Source organism: Thunnus albacares, chromosome 9, assembly GCF_914725855.1.
Source record: "Thunnus albacares chromosome 9, fThuAlb1.1, whole genome shotgun sequence".
NCBI lineage: Eukaryota > Metazoa > Chordata > Actinopteri > Scombriformes > Scombridae > Thunnus > Thunnus albacares.
This window is the reverse complement of record NC_058114.1, coordinates 34,724,680-34,738,493: the sequence shown is the minus strand read 5'-3', so window position 1 is coordinate 34,738,493 and position 13,814 is coordinate 34,724,680. Positions and strand designations below refer to the sequence as shown.

The 13,814-nt window shown below is 40.0% G+C and overlaps 1 protein-coding gene across 1 annotated transcript; it reads right to left on the bottom strand.

Moving 5' to 3' along the window:
- Positions 1–2,651: 2,651 nt before the first annotated feature.
- dohh (deoxyhypusine hydroxylase/monooxygenase) lies at positions 2,652–11,969 on the bottom strand. Its single transcript, XM_044360804.1, has 6 exons — positions 11,858–11,969; positions 9,146–9,252; positions 8,728–8,895; positions 8,434–8,510; positions 4,829–5,084; positions 2,652–4,007 (listed from the first exon to the last, which is right to left on the bottom strand). Exons 2-6 carry the CDS (start codon positions 9,249–9,251, stop codon positions 3,697–3,699), a joined length of 918 nt encoding a protein of 305 aa, XP_044216739.1. The 5' UTR covers position 9,252; positions 11,858–11,969; the 3' UTR covers positions 2,652–3,696.
- Positions 11,970–13,814: the final 1,845 nt, after the last annotated feature.

Genomic DNA, 13,814 nt, shown 5'->3' with positions numbered 1-13,814 from the left:
ATCTCAATCAACAACAACAACAATAACAATAACAATAACAATAATATAATGATAATAATAATAATAATAATAATTTAATCTTCGATTATACAACACGTAGTTCCGACCAAGCAATCTGACTGATCAACTAGACATTTAGAACGTGCTCAAATCAGCATGACAACACACTTAGCCGTGCTCAAATGAAAAAAAGCCTCATCACTAAAAATATTACTCTGCCATTCATTAGAACTACAGACTGTTACGTTGCGCTAACAACAACAGTCACTTCTGGGTAGACGTCTGGTAGTTGATTAGAATTGCGGAGATATGTGAACTTGGCAAACTTGTTTTTTTCTGTTGTCATTTTCAGCTGTAACTAATGTTTGAAGATATATAGTTAAACACGGTGGTCCGACCCATTTGACGTTTGTGTTGGCTTTCTTTTATCTACTGTGTTGCTTTGCTAGTGTCTTTCGTTTGTTTTGTTTTGGGTTTTTTTGTAGGGGGGGATCTGCGGTGAAAACCCGGAGCGGAGTTTTCTGTTGTCTTTCGTTTGTGAAACTGGATTGAACTGTGGGACGAGTTACACACGCACGCACACACTCACACACACAAAACCCGAGCCCTTCTCCCTTCTCTATCGTTGCCTGGCATCCCCATACACAAGTTCTACTCTACTCACACACTTCTACTCAAGCATTATCCATCAGCTGTGCTGGTGACACGGCAATACTAGCTTAAAAATGTCTGTGAAGTTTGCGGACAAAGTAGCTAAATCTGTCCATGGAAAAATTACTTTTTTCAGCGGATATCTTAGTTACAACGAGATTGAGCTAGCAAAGCGGTTTTGTGTTTATAGGTGAGGTATTTATTCAGTTTGGGAAATGCCGCGAACTCCAGAAAGCATTAGGTGAAGTTGAAGGCTGGCTGACTTAACAGGGACCAGAAATCGCCTCTGATGCTTGGTCGTTACTAAGGGTCAACCTACTTGCTGGAATAGTTATCTTGGTTTTATTACATAGGATTCTACTTACGTGAGTGATTGTTTTCCAGGTATTAGTCATACCCCATGTGTTTCCATGGAAACGGAGATAACAAAAGCACAAAGTTTTTTTTTTATTATTTAGAGCGAACTGCCCCACAATATGAATAAATTTTGTGTATATATTTTATTTTGTTGGTAAATTTATAATCGCAATATTATACTCGAGGGTGTGCTTTACCTTATTATTGGCACGACAGTGATGCGGTCAGGAACGAGGCGCTTGCTTACACTCTCGTGTAATATTGCTTAAATATACCACGTCTTAAATTGTATGTAAACGAAAGATATATTAAATATCACGAAACGAGCACTAAGTGTTTGTAGTTTGGTAGTTTGATTTGAATTAAAAGCGGATCAGCCACACCTTGACCATACACAACATCACAAATTGGAGGAGCGGCCTCAATTCAACGTTCCAAACCACACTGAAAATATGAAATCTTGCATCTCTTTTTTAAATTTCGCTTTGGGTTTAATAAAGTACTCCATCTATCACCAAATGGAATTAGATTTCCATGGGCAGACAAATGAAATGTGAACAGTGGTGGAAGAAGTACTCAGATCCTTTGCTTAAGTAAAAGGAACAATACAGCAATATAAAAATACTCCATTACAAGTAGAAGTCCTTGATGAAACATTTGCAGTAAAAGTAGTTGTTTGGACCCTCTGACTGATATACTATGACATCATTAGATTATTAATACTGAGGCATCCCTGTGTAAGCAGTATGTTACTGTTGTAGCTGCTGGAAGTGACGCTAGTTTGAACTACTTTATATACAGTTAGCTAGTTTAGTCCAGTGGTTCCCAACCTAAGGGTTGGGCCCCTCCAAAGGGTCACCAGATAAATCTGAGGGTCATGAGATGATTAATGGGACAGGAAGCTCTGATTAACAAATCTGTTTTCACTTTTTGAATTTTTTCTCTAATCTTTGATTTTTGGTGAAATATTGGATCATTTGAACATTTATTGAAATGAAATCATGTTTTGATGGAGCTGTTAACAACTCACACATCAGAAACCGACTACACACTGCTTTTTGTAAGATGTCAAAGCCAAAAAGGTTGGAAACCACTGGTTTCATCTTTGACAATGTGTTGTATTTTAAAAGCTTGTTATATTATCCATTGTGTCAAATCTTCCTCTGAAAAGTAACTAAAGCTGTCAAATAAATGTAGTGGAGTAGAAAGTACAATATTTCCCTCACACAATATTATACAATATTTGGAGTGAAAGTATAAAATAGCATCAAATGGAAAAACTCAAGTACAAGTACCTCAAAATTGTAGGCTACTTCAGTGCAGTACTTAGGTAAATGTACTTAGTTACTTTCCACCACTGAATGTGAAGTTGAAACAGGGAAGTTACGTGCAACACAGCTATAAGACAGACTTGGTTTCAACAAAGTAGGACAGACTTCATTCTTAAATTAACTGTGTGAGGAAGGGCCATACTCATACTCTAAATATTTCCTTCACTGGTGTCACTTTGTCCCAGCCCAGAGCTTTTTCACATTGTAGACATAATGCTTCTGTATGTTCCCTGACCCTGTGAAGAAAGGTTCCCTTGCACAAATAATTTTGGGGACACACATTTTGTGAAACTGAGATCATGAGCAACAGCATAAATGTATACAACATTATTTTAATTTTATATATACAGTACACAGCTGGCTGTGCATGATAAAAGATGCTAATTGTATTCCAACCTGTAAATTAATACGTTCCATGGTGATGAAGTAATAGGAGTGCTAATCAACACTCTGCAGCAGATTAATGGAATGAACCTTCCAAACATTATGGGCTGTGTACTTCCCAACATACTGTAAGTCCACAACAGAGAAATCGCTCTTTGGCTTATTCCTTAGAGAAGAATGAACTGGCAGCAGACCTGATCACACCACAGTATAGCTTGGATCAAAACTGCAAATGATAGCAGAAAAAAGTATGTGGGCTGGAGGGAAATTATGAAAAAATGCTTCTCGAAAAGTAGAGAAATCAGCCCTGAGTTGTTAAACACTCCACTGCGACACCGACACAGTTTCAGTTGGGGAACACATCAGTTATTGCAAAAAAAAGAACAAATAATATTACCGTAAATTTGCCAGAGTAAGGACTGATGAGCTTTGCTTCATGTTGTATGTGAATTCAGCCAACCGTCACAGAGAGGGGAGGGGGGACGGTGGAAGACGTTATATTGTTTAAATTCGAGGATAACAGTGCATGTTTCAGACAGTCTCTCCTAAGAGGTAGTCATAGTGTTCACATGAAAAGTCACAGAAATAGTTGTGTCATGAAAGAAGAAGAAGAAGAGCTAGAGAGTGAAGTTCAAACTCTGACTCTTTTCTCATCTCTGCACAGACCAATCACTGCATGAAGTGGGTGTCAATGTCTGCTTGTCCGTTTTGGAAAGTTACAGAAATGGCCGTGCACAGCCCCACCCAACTGTAACACCTATACTTCCTACAGCTGAGAGCTCACTCCCGCACTCATTATTGAATTCATGTACCGAGTATTCTTTCATAATGTAAAGCTTCATTCCAGAGATCCAGTAGTTTTGTTGACGTAGCACTGAGTTGTCAAGCTGTCTATGTTGTAAATACAATAGTATATAGTAAAAGTATGAAGAAGACATTTGAGTGAAGGCCCCTTCAGTTTTGACATTGACCTTTAACCCTGTAATCTAACCAGTCCATCTGCATACTGGAACTGGTCGCTGTTTTCATAATCCAGCATATCCAGAGCAACCTCACAGCTCTCTTTGACAACACGTTCTCTGTCTTCCCGGTAACGCTGCAGCACAGCCAGACACTCCTCTTTCCCAATGGAGCCCAGAGCCTCTGCTGCCTCGTGCCGGACCATGGGGCTCTCATCAGAACGCTCCAGAGCTGCACACAAGGCTGGTACTGCTGCTGGGTGCTGCATTTGACCCAGGACGTAGCCAATCTCATGACGGAAAAGAGCGCTGGAGCACTGCAGGCCTGGAGACAAACAGGTTAAAAGACAGGTGATCCAAACATTGTCAACAACATTACAGTGCTGCTTCACTGGGAAGCTGAGAGGCAGTTCATACTGTCAAAAGCAGAAGGCATCTTCAGTCACTATTCGCCTAAATGGGAAGTAACACTTAACTCCCGTTTCCGATGGAGCCTTCTACCAGAGTCACAGCAAGAAGAACCCAGCTGCAGCTAATACAGTTCATTAAGCTAAACAATTCATCTTCATATCAAAATCATGATTTGAATGAGTGCAATTCTCACACCAAAAACAGCAGTTTGCCATTATAACCATAACCAACTGTGTAGCTGTTTTTGAAACATAACACTACTTTTGAATGTTGTAATTATCTTTTAATTATATCACTCATGTTTGTTTTAACAGTAATGGTCTACCATTACTGTTAAATGTGCTATTAGGTTTTACAAGAGGTTTGAGCCAAACATGTTAATAATGTAATGATGTCCATGTAAATTAGAAACGTGCATTCCACTTCTGAATCTTCTGACTACATGGCCTTTTTTTCTGTTTATGAAGGAGCATAAACCCCATAGAGGAAACACATTGTCACTGTTTGAAAGAACAAACATCTCTCAAAAATGCATTGTTATTTTCCATTTTGCATTTAAACTGTTTCCCAAGCTAATTGTTATACACATGTTTCGACGCAAAGAAAACTGAGCCTTAAACTGGGGTCAAAACATGAAAATCACTAAAGGTAATCAGGTCTTTTTTGGGGTTTTCTCATGACTGCATGAATACAAAGATGCAATAGTAAGCCAGTGCATATGACTGTGTATCTTACCGTCTCCCAGTGCCAGCACTGCATCCTCGTTGCCCAGATTCCGAAGTGCAAACATGGCACGGTAGCGTTCAAAGAGTGGCAGACTCTCATCCAACAGGATGGAGCGCAGCTCTGACACACTCTTCCTCACTGCTGGAGGGGCTGGGTCTACAGAACAGTAGGGGTTCTTATCTGTGCTTCCTTCCTCTAATTGTTTCTCTCCTCCACTCTGCAGCCACTCCAAACGGCGAACAGCCAGCTGACATGTCTCTGCAACCTGCAGGACAGAGGACATTACATGACGTGACATAACACATTAGTTTTGTTTACATGTTTCTGACATGACAACACAGAGACTCAAGACTGAAGCAAAGTCACAACACAGTTAAAAGGAGCAGTGTTTGTTGTGGGTGGACAGTAGAACAGCATACAGTGTGTGATGATATGTGATATGCTATATTGTTCATACAATACAGTTTGTACACTGAATTGTGTTTATGTTGAAATTGTGATTTGGGGACAATTTTCAAAGCACAAGCTGTGATTTTCATTAAATCCTGTGGTCTTAACAACTTTTAAGAGGTTTTAGCTGGTTATTCATTTTGTCAGCTAAAAAAAAGAACTGGTTGTCCCTGACAAATTGAATTATCTAATCAATGTCTGTGAGTTGTCCAAAATACAAACTAAAGAAGAACCACTCTCCATCAGTTGATCAGAACTAACAAACCTTTAACATACCTCCATTTGCTTTCATATTTTTGGCTCAAACTATTTGTGGCAGGGATCTCAATCAAGTATTGATTTAATTTTTACTTAGTCTTAGTATACTAAATACTGAAGAGCATGAGTTTAGCTAACTTGAACCATACATGATAATAATTTTTCCTTAACATTGCAACAGAGCAAATATTTTAGGGTAGGTTTCTTTATAAATTATACAAAGGTGAAAATAATCCCTTAAAATTCAAAGTCCTTCACAAGTTTTCAACAACAAAAGCAGCAGTTCACCAAAGAGCTCATATGGCAAGAAGTCAGTACAGAAGCAGAACTCGTCATATGGGTACTGTTTGTCCATATACAAGTACAATTTAAAAATTTTTTTTTTTTTAGCTATTTATTAAATTAATGTATTATGTCCATACTGACATTTTAAACTCCAATTCATCATAATAAAGTAGAACAAGGAAATTAAAAAAAGAATCCCAACTCGAATGGTTTGGATTATATAAGCCCTCAAAAGTTGCAGTGCCACATCACACCTTACAATGTAAATCAATGGGGAGGCAATCTATGGGCATGGACTTTATGTCAAACAGAGGCTTCTGATGTCTAAACTATAAGTCTGACCACTTTCAAACCTGTATGAATGGATTTGCCACAAAATTTCCTACTGAAAAATATGATTTTTAATGTAAGATTTGGCCAAAGTCATGGGATTCACAAGATTTCACAAAAAGCGTACTCAAAATCCTCCTCTCCAACTGCTCCTGGTGATGTCACTCCCTCAGTGCTGTGAAACATTCCGCAATACACACTCATTATAAAATCACAGGAGGAGCAAGAAAAGACTTTAAAACTCACACTCTAATATCTCAAAAACAATAAAAGATAGAAAAACATGTAAATTCAAGATTTGTAGGTCAAAGTCTCGTGACTCATTTAAAGTTCAAATGAAGTCTGTATCTAAAACTATGTGGAAGCAGTAAATGTTCAAAAAGGTGTGGGTTCACTCACACTCTCCATTCAAGTGTATGAGTATTTTTCTGTGTCCAGCTGCAGTTACTTATTGTCTCTACACACCTGACAGTACACATGTCAATCAAACTTTCACCAGGTCATGTGGGTTAAAATTCTTTCCTTTTCTAAAAAGATACTTGATGAAAATTAGGAAATTAATTTGTTTTCAATTTACTAATTAAAATTCAAGTGAATGGGCCCAAAACTTGCATCATTTTGGTGACACAGGTGTGAACAAGACAGACATATCTAACCCTGCAGAAAATTCTCATCCTCACACCGTTGAGATTTGATGTTTCGCCATGACAGAGGAAGTTGCTATAACTTTATTGTAAATGCTCCAGTCTGCACCAAACTTTGCATGTTTGATAAGTAGGGCTGTAGTCTGCTGGTCGACTGGTCGATTAGTTGGTCGATATGCTCTCGTCCGACTAAATTCTCATTGGTCGAATAATCTCTGTGTTATTTTCATAAGGAGAAAAGTGCTACATCAATAGCTTTCCAGGAGTAATCCATTATTTCCTGCGGAGGGAGGTCCAGACTAACAAATTACCTGTGTATTCAAAACACCCCCGTTGTTTTCACAACTTTGAACTCGCTCAACCTAATGGAGACTGCTGAGTCTAACTATACTCAACGTTTATTGAACGTACTGAACTTTTACCAAATCTGTGTTTCTCCATAATGACACAACGAGAACCCCTGCCAGGCCAAAAAAAAAGATTAATATTTGATTTTGATTTGAAATCGACGGCGTTTGGGAGTCTCTGTGCAGTGCTGTTCCGGAACGTGAGTCAACCTCTGTCCTTGCCTGGGAAACTATTGGTAGCGTGGCTCCTTTAAGGAGTATGTTTGCGTAGCGTGTGGGAAAGAGTGAGGGGCAGAGAAGTGACGGTGGATGCGAGCAGGGCAGAGGAAAAGGTTAGTAGTAAGTTGTCAGTCTGGCAGTAGATGTACAGTACAGACTACAGTGTGTCAGTTAATAAATGCTAAAAAGTCACGTGGGGGGTTAGCTCCAAAGTTAGCAACAATGGGTTAGCCTAACCTGAAGACACAAAACAGAGAAATACAGAACAGAGAAATGTGTGGCTGCCGAGTTTACTGTGCACTCAGTCCCATTACATCCCCCCACGCGCACGACTAATCGATAAGTTGAAGATTATGTACCATTTTAGTCGGCCAAGATTTTCTTTGGTTGACTACAGTCAACATTGATAAGACTCCCGACCTGAACACGTCTACATGACAAAATTCCATCAGTGATGCAAACTGGCTGAGTAGCGCCCCTTACTAAATTTCAGTGAAGCAGCCCCAGCAGCAGGCAAAATAGTGGACAAAGGAAGTGATGTTTATCTCCTTCTTGCACTGTCTAAAAACAGCCCGGGTCTGAGGACATCTACATGCCCGTGACAGAAGCCCTTGCATGGAGGCGCGAGGGCCCGTTCAACGCTGCTTGCAGTTTTAATTGCATCTGTGTTTTGCCGTATTGTCATTCAGTATCTGTTAATACAGCAGCAAACACTTAAGAGTGCACAGGAGGAGTTATAGTTGTTGACTAATAAATTAATAAACACTTATATCTGCTTACAGGTACATTATAGTGTGTCATGAACCATATTAACTGTTATATTAACTGTTTATATATGGTATATAAATGGTAAATGGGGGACTTAAAGTGTCACCCAAAAAACAAGATGACAGACAGACAGATAGATACATAGACAGATAAAATGTTAAATCCCTCCAGCAAATAATAGCAGCCCAGATCTTTGTCTTTATTAGCATGTACACTTTAATGCTGTTGAAGTTAAGAAAACATAAACATTCTGGGTGTTTATTGATGTGAAAGCGCTGCCTTGGTTATTTCAGGCTAAGTGTTAGGTTCCTACCTCTACAACAGGATCCTGACTGTACTCTTTCAGTAGATCCAGGACCACAGGATCACCAATGGCTCCCAGAGCTTCTCCTAGAGAAACAGACACAGTCAGAGTGACAGACAGGCATACAGAGATACAAGGCACTGGTGTTTCAATTCTTAGTATCCTCTGAATTACTGAACAGTAAATACATGTCTGTTATGTAATGGTGTGCTGTAACACATTTTTGACATACTATAATCATGAAAACATCCTTTGCTGCTGTCTGGCTTGTGTCAGGAAGGAGATTTAAGTATGTGTGTATACCTGCTTCATGCCTGACCATAGGTTCCTGTTGTGTATCTTTGAGTACAGCAGTCAAAGCGGGTATGGCCCGTCTGTCCTGCATCTGTCCCAGGCAGTAGGCCAGTTCATGCTTCAGCAGAGCAGACTCATCAGTGAAGGCTTTATTGATCCATTCTATAGCGTCAACACCTGACACACACATCAGTCCACATAGTGCAAGACATTACACAGATTTCCTCTTTAGAGTATTCATCTTGAAGATTAATTGTTCTGGTGAATTTGGCTATACATATTGTCTACTGAGTCATTGTACTTTCCTACTATATAACCAAAAGTTCCATTTCAAAAGCTGTTAATTACCAAGGGGCAGAAAGAGAATTAATTTCCAAGCCACATGTTAGATACTTCAGTGTTAGGCAATGTGTTTTATAGGCTGTACCTCCCAGGTTCTTCAGGGTGAATAATGCTCTGAACCGCTGGGACAGGTCCAGTCCTGGGTCCACCAGAACCTGTCCTACTGCTGTCACCTGCTCAACACTGGCCATACTGCAACACAGGGAGAAAGACAGGTGGATGCATTAGGTTTATTGGTGTGCAAACTGCATTAAGCCATATTCACCTGCAATTATTATCTAACCAGTTCATTTGAGCTGCTTCTTCTTTTAACTACTTCTCCCGTTAAATATCTCACACTGTTCTGCTCACATTTTTAAACCCATTCCTTTCTCTTTAGTTGTCTGCATGACCACAGCTGGTCAGTTGGTGCAATGACAGCTTGTTTATGGTTAAAATCACAGTTTAGAATCCAGTTTAGTTGTGCTCCCAATCCAGTAGGGGCTGTAGTCAATTCAGCAATTTGTCCACTGACCATGGTCAGTAACACAGATCACTGGTTACTACCACTGGGGGCACTGAAGTTAGTGGTCCGGACCAGTTAGTGAGTAGTCTGTGGAGTGGTTTTTGTGGTCCCAATCCACCATCTTCCTTCTCTGGCTGTGTTGGCAACACTGTTTGCCGAATAAATGTAAGACATTATAATCATTTGTCTATTAAATATATTCTATTATCGATTATGCCTATATTTATTGTTGCACTGTTTGTTTCATTTGTGTGATTATACCTAGATAGTGGTAAATCTATATCTATCTATGCATAGCATTTGAGTAGCTATTTTATTTAACTGTTTACAAATATGAAGCCCAGCAGGGTTGAGCGGAAGTATGTGGGGATGTGGGACGTAACCGCTGTGAAACAATCAAAAAATAACGTTTTATTGATCTGATTCGCCGGCTTTCTCACTACCAGCGCTCCATCTCTTCATTCACTTTCTAGCTCGCACGACCACGGCTGCTCTCTCTCTCCCTCTTTCTTTCTCTCGTATTTTTTAAGATTAGTCGGGAAGCTTAACTTTACTTTTAACGTTATCAAACGAAGAGAAATGTCCCCCCTTGTACTCCCTCATGGCAGAATTTACAGCTCTGATCAGTCTGATCTACGGCTGTTATTGGCCACCGCAGCCTTCGGCCGCAGTGACGTCGGGATGCGTTTCTCCAAAACCAGACCAAATCAGGCGGTGCGGTGAAAACGCCATTCCTTTGAATGGGGGAAGTGCGTTTCAGCTGCGGCGCCGCAACGGACAGCGGCCGGAGAGTTGAGCTAGATTCAACTTTTTGAGAAACACAACCCGACGTCACTGCGGCTGAAGGCTGCGTTGGCCAATAACAGCCGGAGATCAGACTGATCGTAAACTCTGAGGACGTTTCTTTTCGTTTGATAACGGTACAAGTAAAGTTAGACTTTGCTGTCGGCTTTCCGACACATTTTAAAAAAGACGAGAGAAAGAGAGAGAGCACCTGCGAGAGATCAGCTGTGGTCGAACAAGACAACAATAATGAATGAAGAGAGGGAGTGCTGGTAGCGAGAAAGCCGGTGAATCAGATCAATAAAACATTATTTTCTGATTGTTTCACAGCAGTTACGTTCTAGAGCACAAATAACACGCCGACACCCCCACACACCTCCGCTCAACCCTACGGCGGTAGGCCGCGCCGCCTGATTTGGTCTAAAAACGGCCCGGCTGAACTTTCCGGCCGCAGGCCGGTGCGGCGCCGCTACAGCTCAAATGTCAGCAGCCAAAACACACTGCTCCTTTTCAAGTGAATGGGGGATCGGCGTTTTCTTCGCACCGCCTGATTCGTTTGAATACGACTTATACCAGACCAGCTTAAAGAGGTTAATTACAATTAATTTATCAAAATCAACTGAGCTAATTAACACTGACTGGTGCAAATTTTAGTGTTTGCTGCTCTCCTCTGCTTCATATCGTTGTAGATCTCACCATTTTGGGGGTTATGAGCACTAAAGAGATAAAATAAGCAGTCCAAAGACATCACTTTTGGCTCAGTAAACTAGCTCATGCGGTCAGTTCTTTTGCTTCTAACTTGCCAAACATCGCAAATCAATTTTAAGCTTGCAGACAAAGTCATCAGAGGATTAATATGGATATTTCCTTGTGAATATATCACGATATGAGGTGTTTTTAAAACATATGCTGTAAAATAAACGAATCCTGTGCATTACATCAGACAGAACTCGTCATATATAAGAAACCAAAATTTCAATTACGACCTGTGTTTACTTTTATTACAGCTTGCTGAAATATAACATTCCATTGTTGCACAGGCCAAGCCAATTTTAAAAGAAATTAAAGAAAAAACTTTTAGAGTTTTCAGTTTAAATACTGAAATGAATTTCTACCATAGACTGTATAAAGGTTTCTATCATGAGTCCTCAATTCACTTGCTCTCGCTACACCCAGCTGCCATATATGGCTTGACACACATGGCAGCTGGGTGTAGACTTGCGGTGTATTTTACTGTATATTAATGATAAATTATTTGTTTAGCGATATCGTTTCATCTCGTCAACAGCCCTCAACACTACAAAACAAGGCTGCCAGCCACGTTTCAGTCCACTGGCGTAACGTTAATTTACCAGCTGAGGTTATGAAAGACTGACCTGCTGAAGCTAACTGTTAGCTTCCTTAGATAAACCTTCCGCTAACTCCGCCTAAACATTCCTCACAATTAGCTCATACCGAATTCACATACACCAAAACACGTCAGTGAAGAGAGTAAAACTTGTCGGTTACCTTTAGAGATTAGACTACTGGGTATGTTCAAACAGCTCAGGCAGCTGCTGCGACTGCTGCATGCTCGAATCCTGCAACTTCCGCTGGCAAGAGAGGCTTCCAGGGGAAGTTTTCAGAATAAAAGTATTTCTACAGCTCACCCTTCAGAAATTGGAAAACTGATCCGTCATGTATATGGGCACCCAACAGCAACAAACAGAAAACAGTAGGGAGTACATAAAAATACACACATACAAATACACACTGAGAGGCATCAATCAGTTTGTGGTTTTGTATTGCAGTACAGCTTCTGTAACCTCTGCTTAGGCGACTGTTTAAAAATTCCAACTGATACAGGCACAAAGGAGTTTTTAAACCGATTTACACTACTGAGCTCCGTCTGGTCTGCCTGACGGTAACAGCTCATACTCAGAGTACAGAATATGAGGTGGGTCACAGAGGATTTCCTTTATCTGTTTAAGTGTATCAGAGTCAATTAAACAGCAGTAATATGTAGTATTCTAATTACAAAAAATCTGTAAATAGTTATAACCTGACGTGCTACTCCTCCAGGGTGGAACATCTGACTCTCAGCTCCTGTACCCCGACGTTCTCTTCCGTGCCCCCCCCTATAAATGATGTCTCCCCATGGATACATCCATGTGTCTCCCACCTTTACCTCTGCCCTCTACCTCTTTTTGTTGTACTCCATGGGAGAGGAGCCCAAGTTAGATGCCACAATTGACCGGAGGAATAAACGGTCACCTCCCCAGATATCCTGGTTGGAGCCTCTTCATCAGACCACAACGCACACAATGCTAGAAACCATCGGTTGCATAAGTACACACTGGTCAAAGAGAGATGGAAGATTATGATGATCTCAGAGATTAAAGCAAGGAAATATTTGTGAGCCTGAAAACTTTATCCAGGAGCAAATGTGTACAATGTATTGAATTAAGTATTATATGAATTTAAAACTGCTGTGGGCTATGCCTGACATCAGGCATGATGCCTGAAAACTTTAAGCACTGTGATCTTTCTGACTGATGATTTCATCGCAGTCTGAACCAAATGCGACAGTTTTGATTTTGATGATACAGGAAGGTACCCAAACCATGAAGTCATACTATAAGTGATTACACTCTCCAAAACTGCCTGATAAAATAAAAACATATTTTTTGTTCGACTCCATACAGACGCAATCTATGAAAAAAAAAAAAAAAAAAAAAAACAAACCCAAAAAACAAACAAAAAAAATTCGCTGGAGAGGTCAAAATATCCAGTCAAACTGAATATTCCAGGTTGAAGTCCTATCAATATGGACACCAAAATACTTATAGGACTGAACTTTTGTAATTGGCTGGTTACGTATGACCACCGGACTGTGATCACCAACTTCTTTGGTTGGCACCTGGTCCTGATGCTAGAATGATTTTCATCTCAGGAAAGTTCTAAAGGAGATGCTTGACAAGTTCCACATCTTTGAGGTTCAGAGACAATTAGGTCATGTACATATACATACACAATCACTCACATATACACATACACCTACAATTAGGCGATTTGTTTTGCACCAGTCAACAAATTCCCTTACTTGTGAATGATAGATGTTTGTATCATCATGCCTATAAAGTAACGTAGCAGCATGATGAGTTCTGTTTGGCAAAAATGAGTGATATCACCTGATAACTGTAGAATTGACATCCAGTTGTCTAAGTTGTTGTTATTTGAGGTTATCTCTTGGTGTTAAATAGGATATGTTTTAAAAAGGGAAGCCACAATAAACTGTAGTTTCAGCCTACACCTTTTTTCAGACTGCAGAAATCTTTGTGTAATGTATGTATGTATGTAGAGCTCCACTGGATTCTCAAGTTTAGAAGAACGAGAAGAAGTTAGGCGTCAGCCAAATGAAGCACAGTGTAGCACTTGCATACACATACCTCTATTATTATTAAATTATTAAAATATTCCTGTCTGA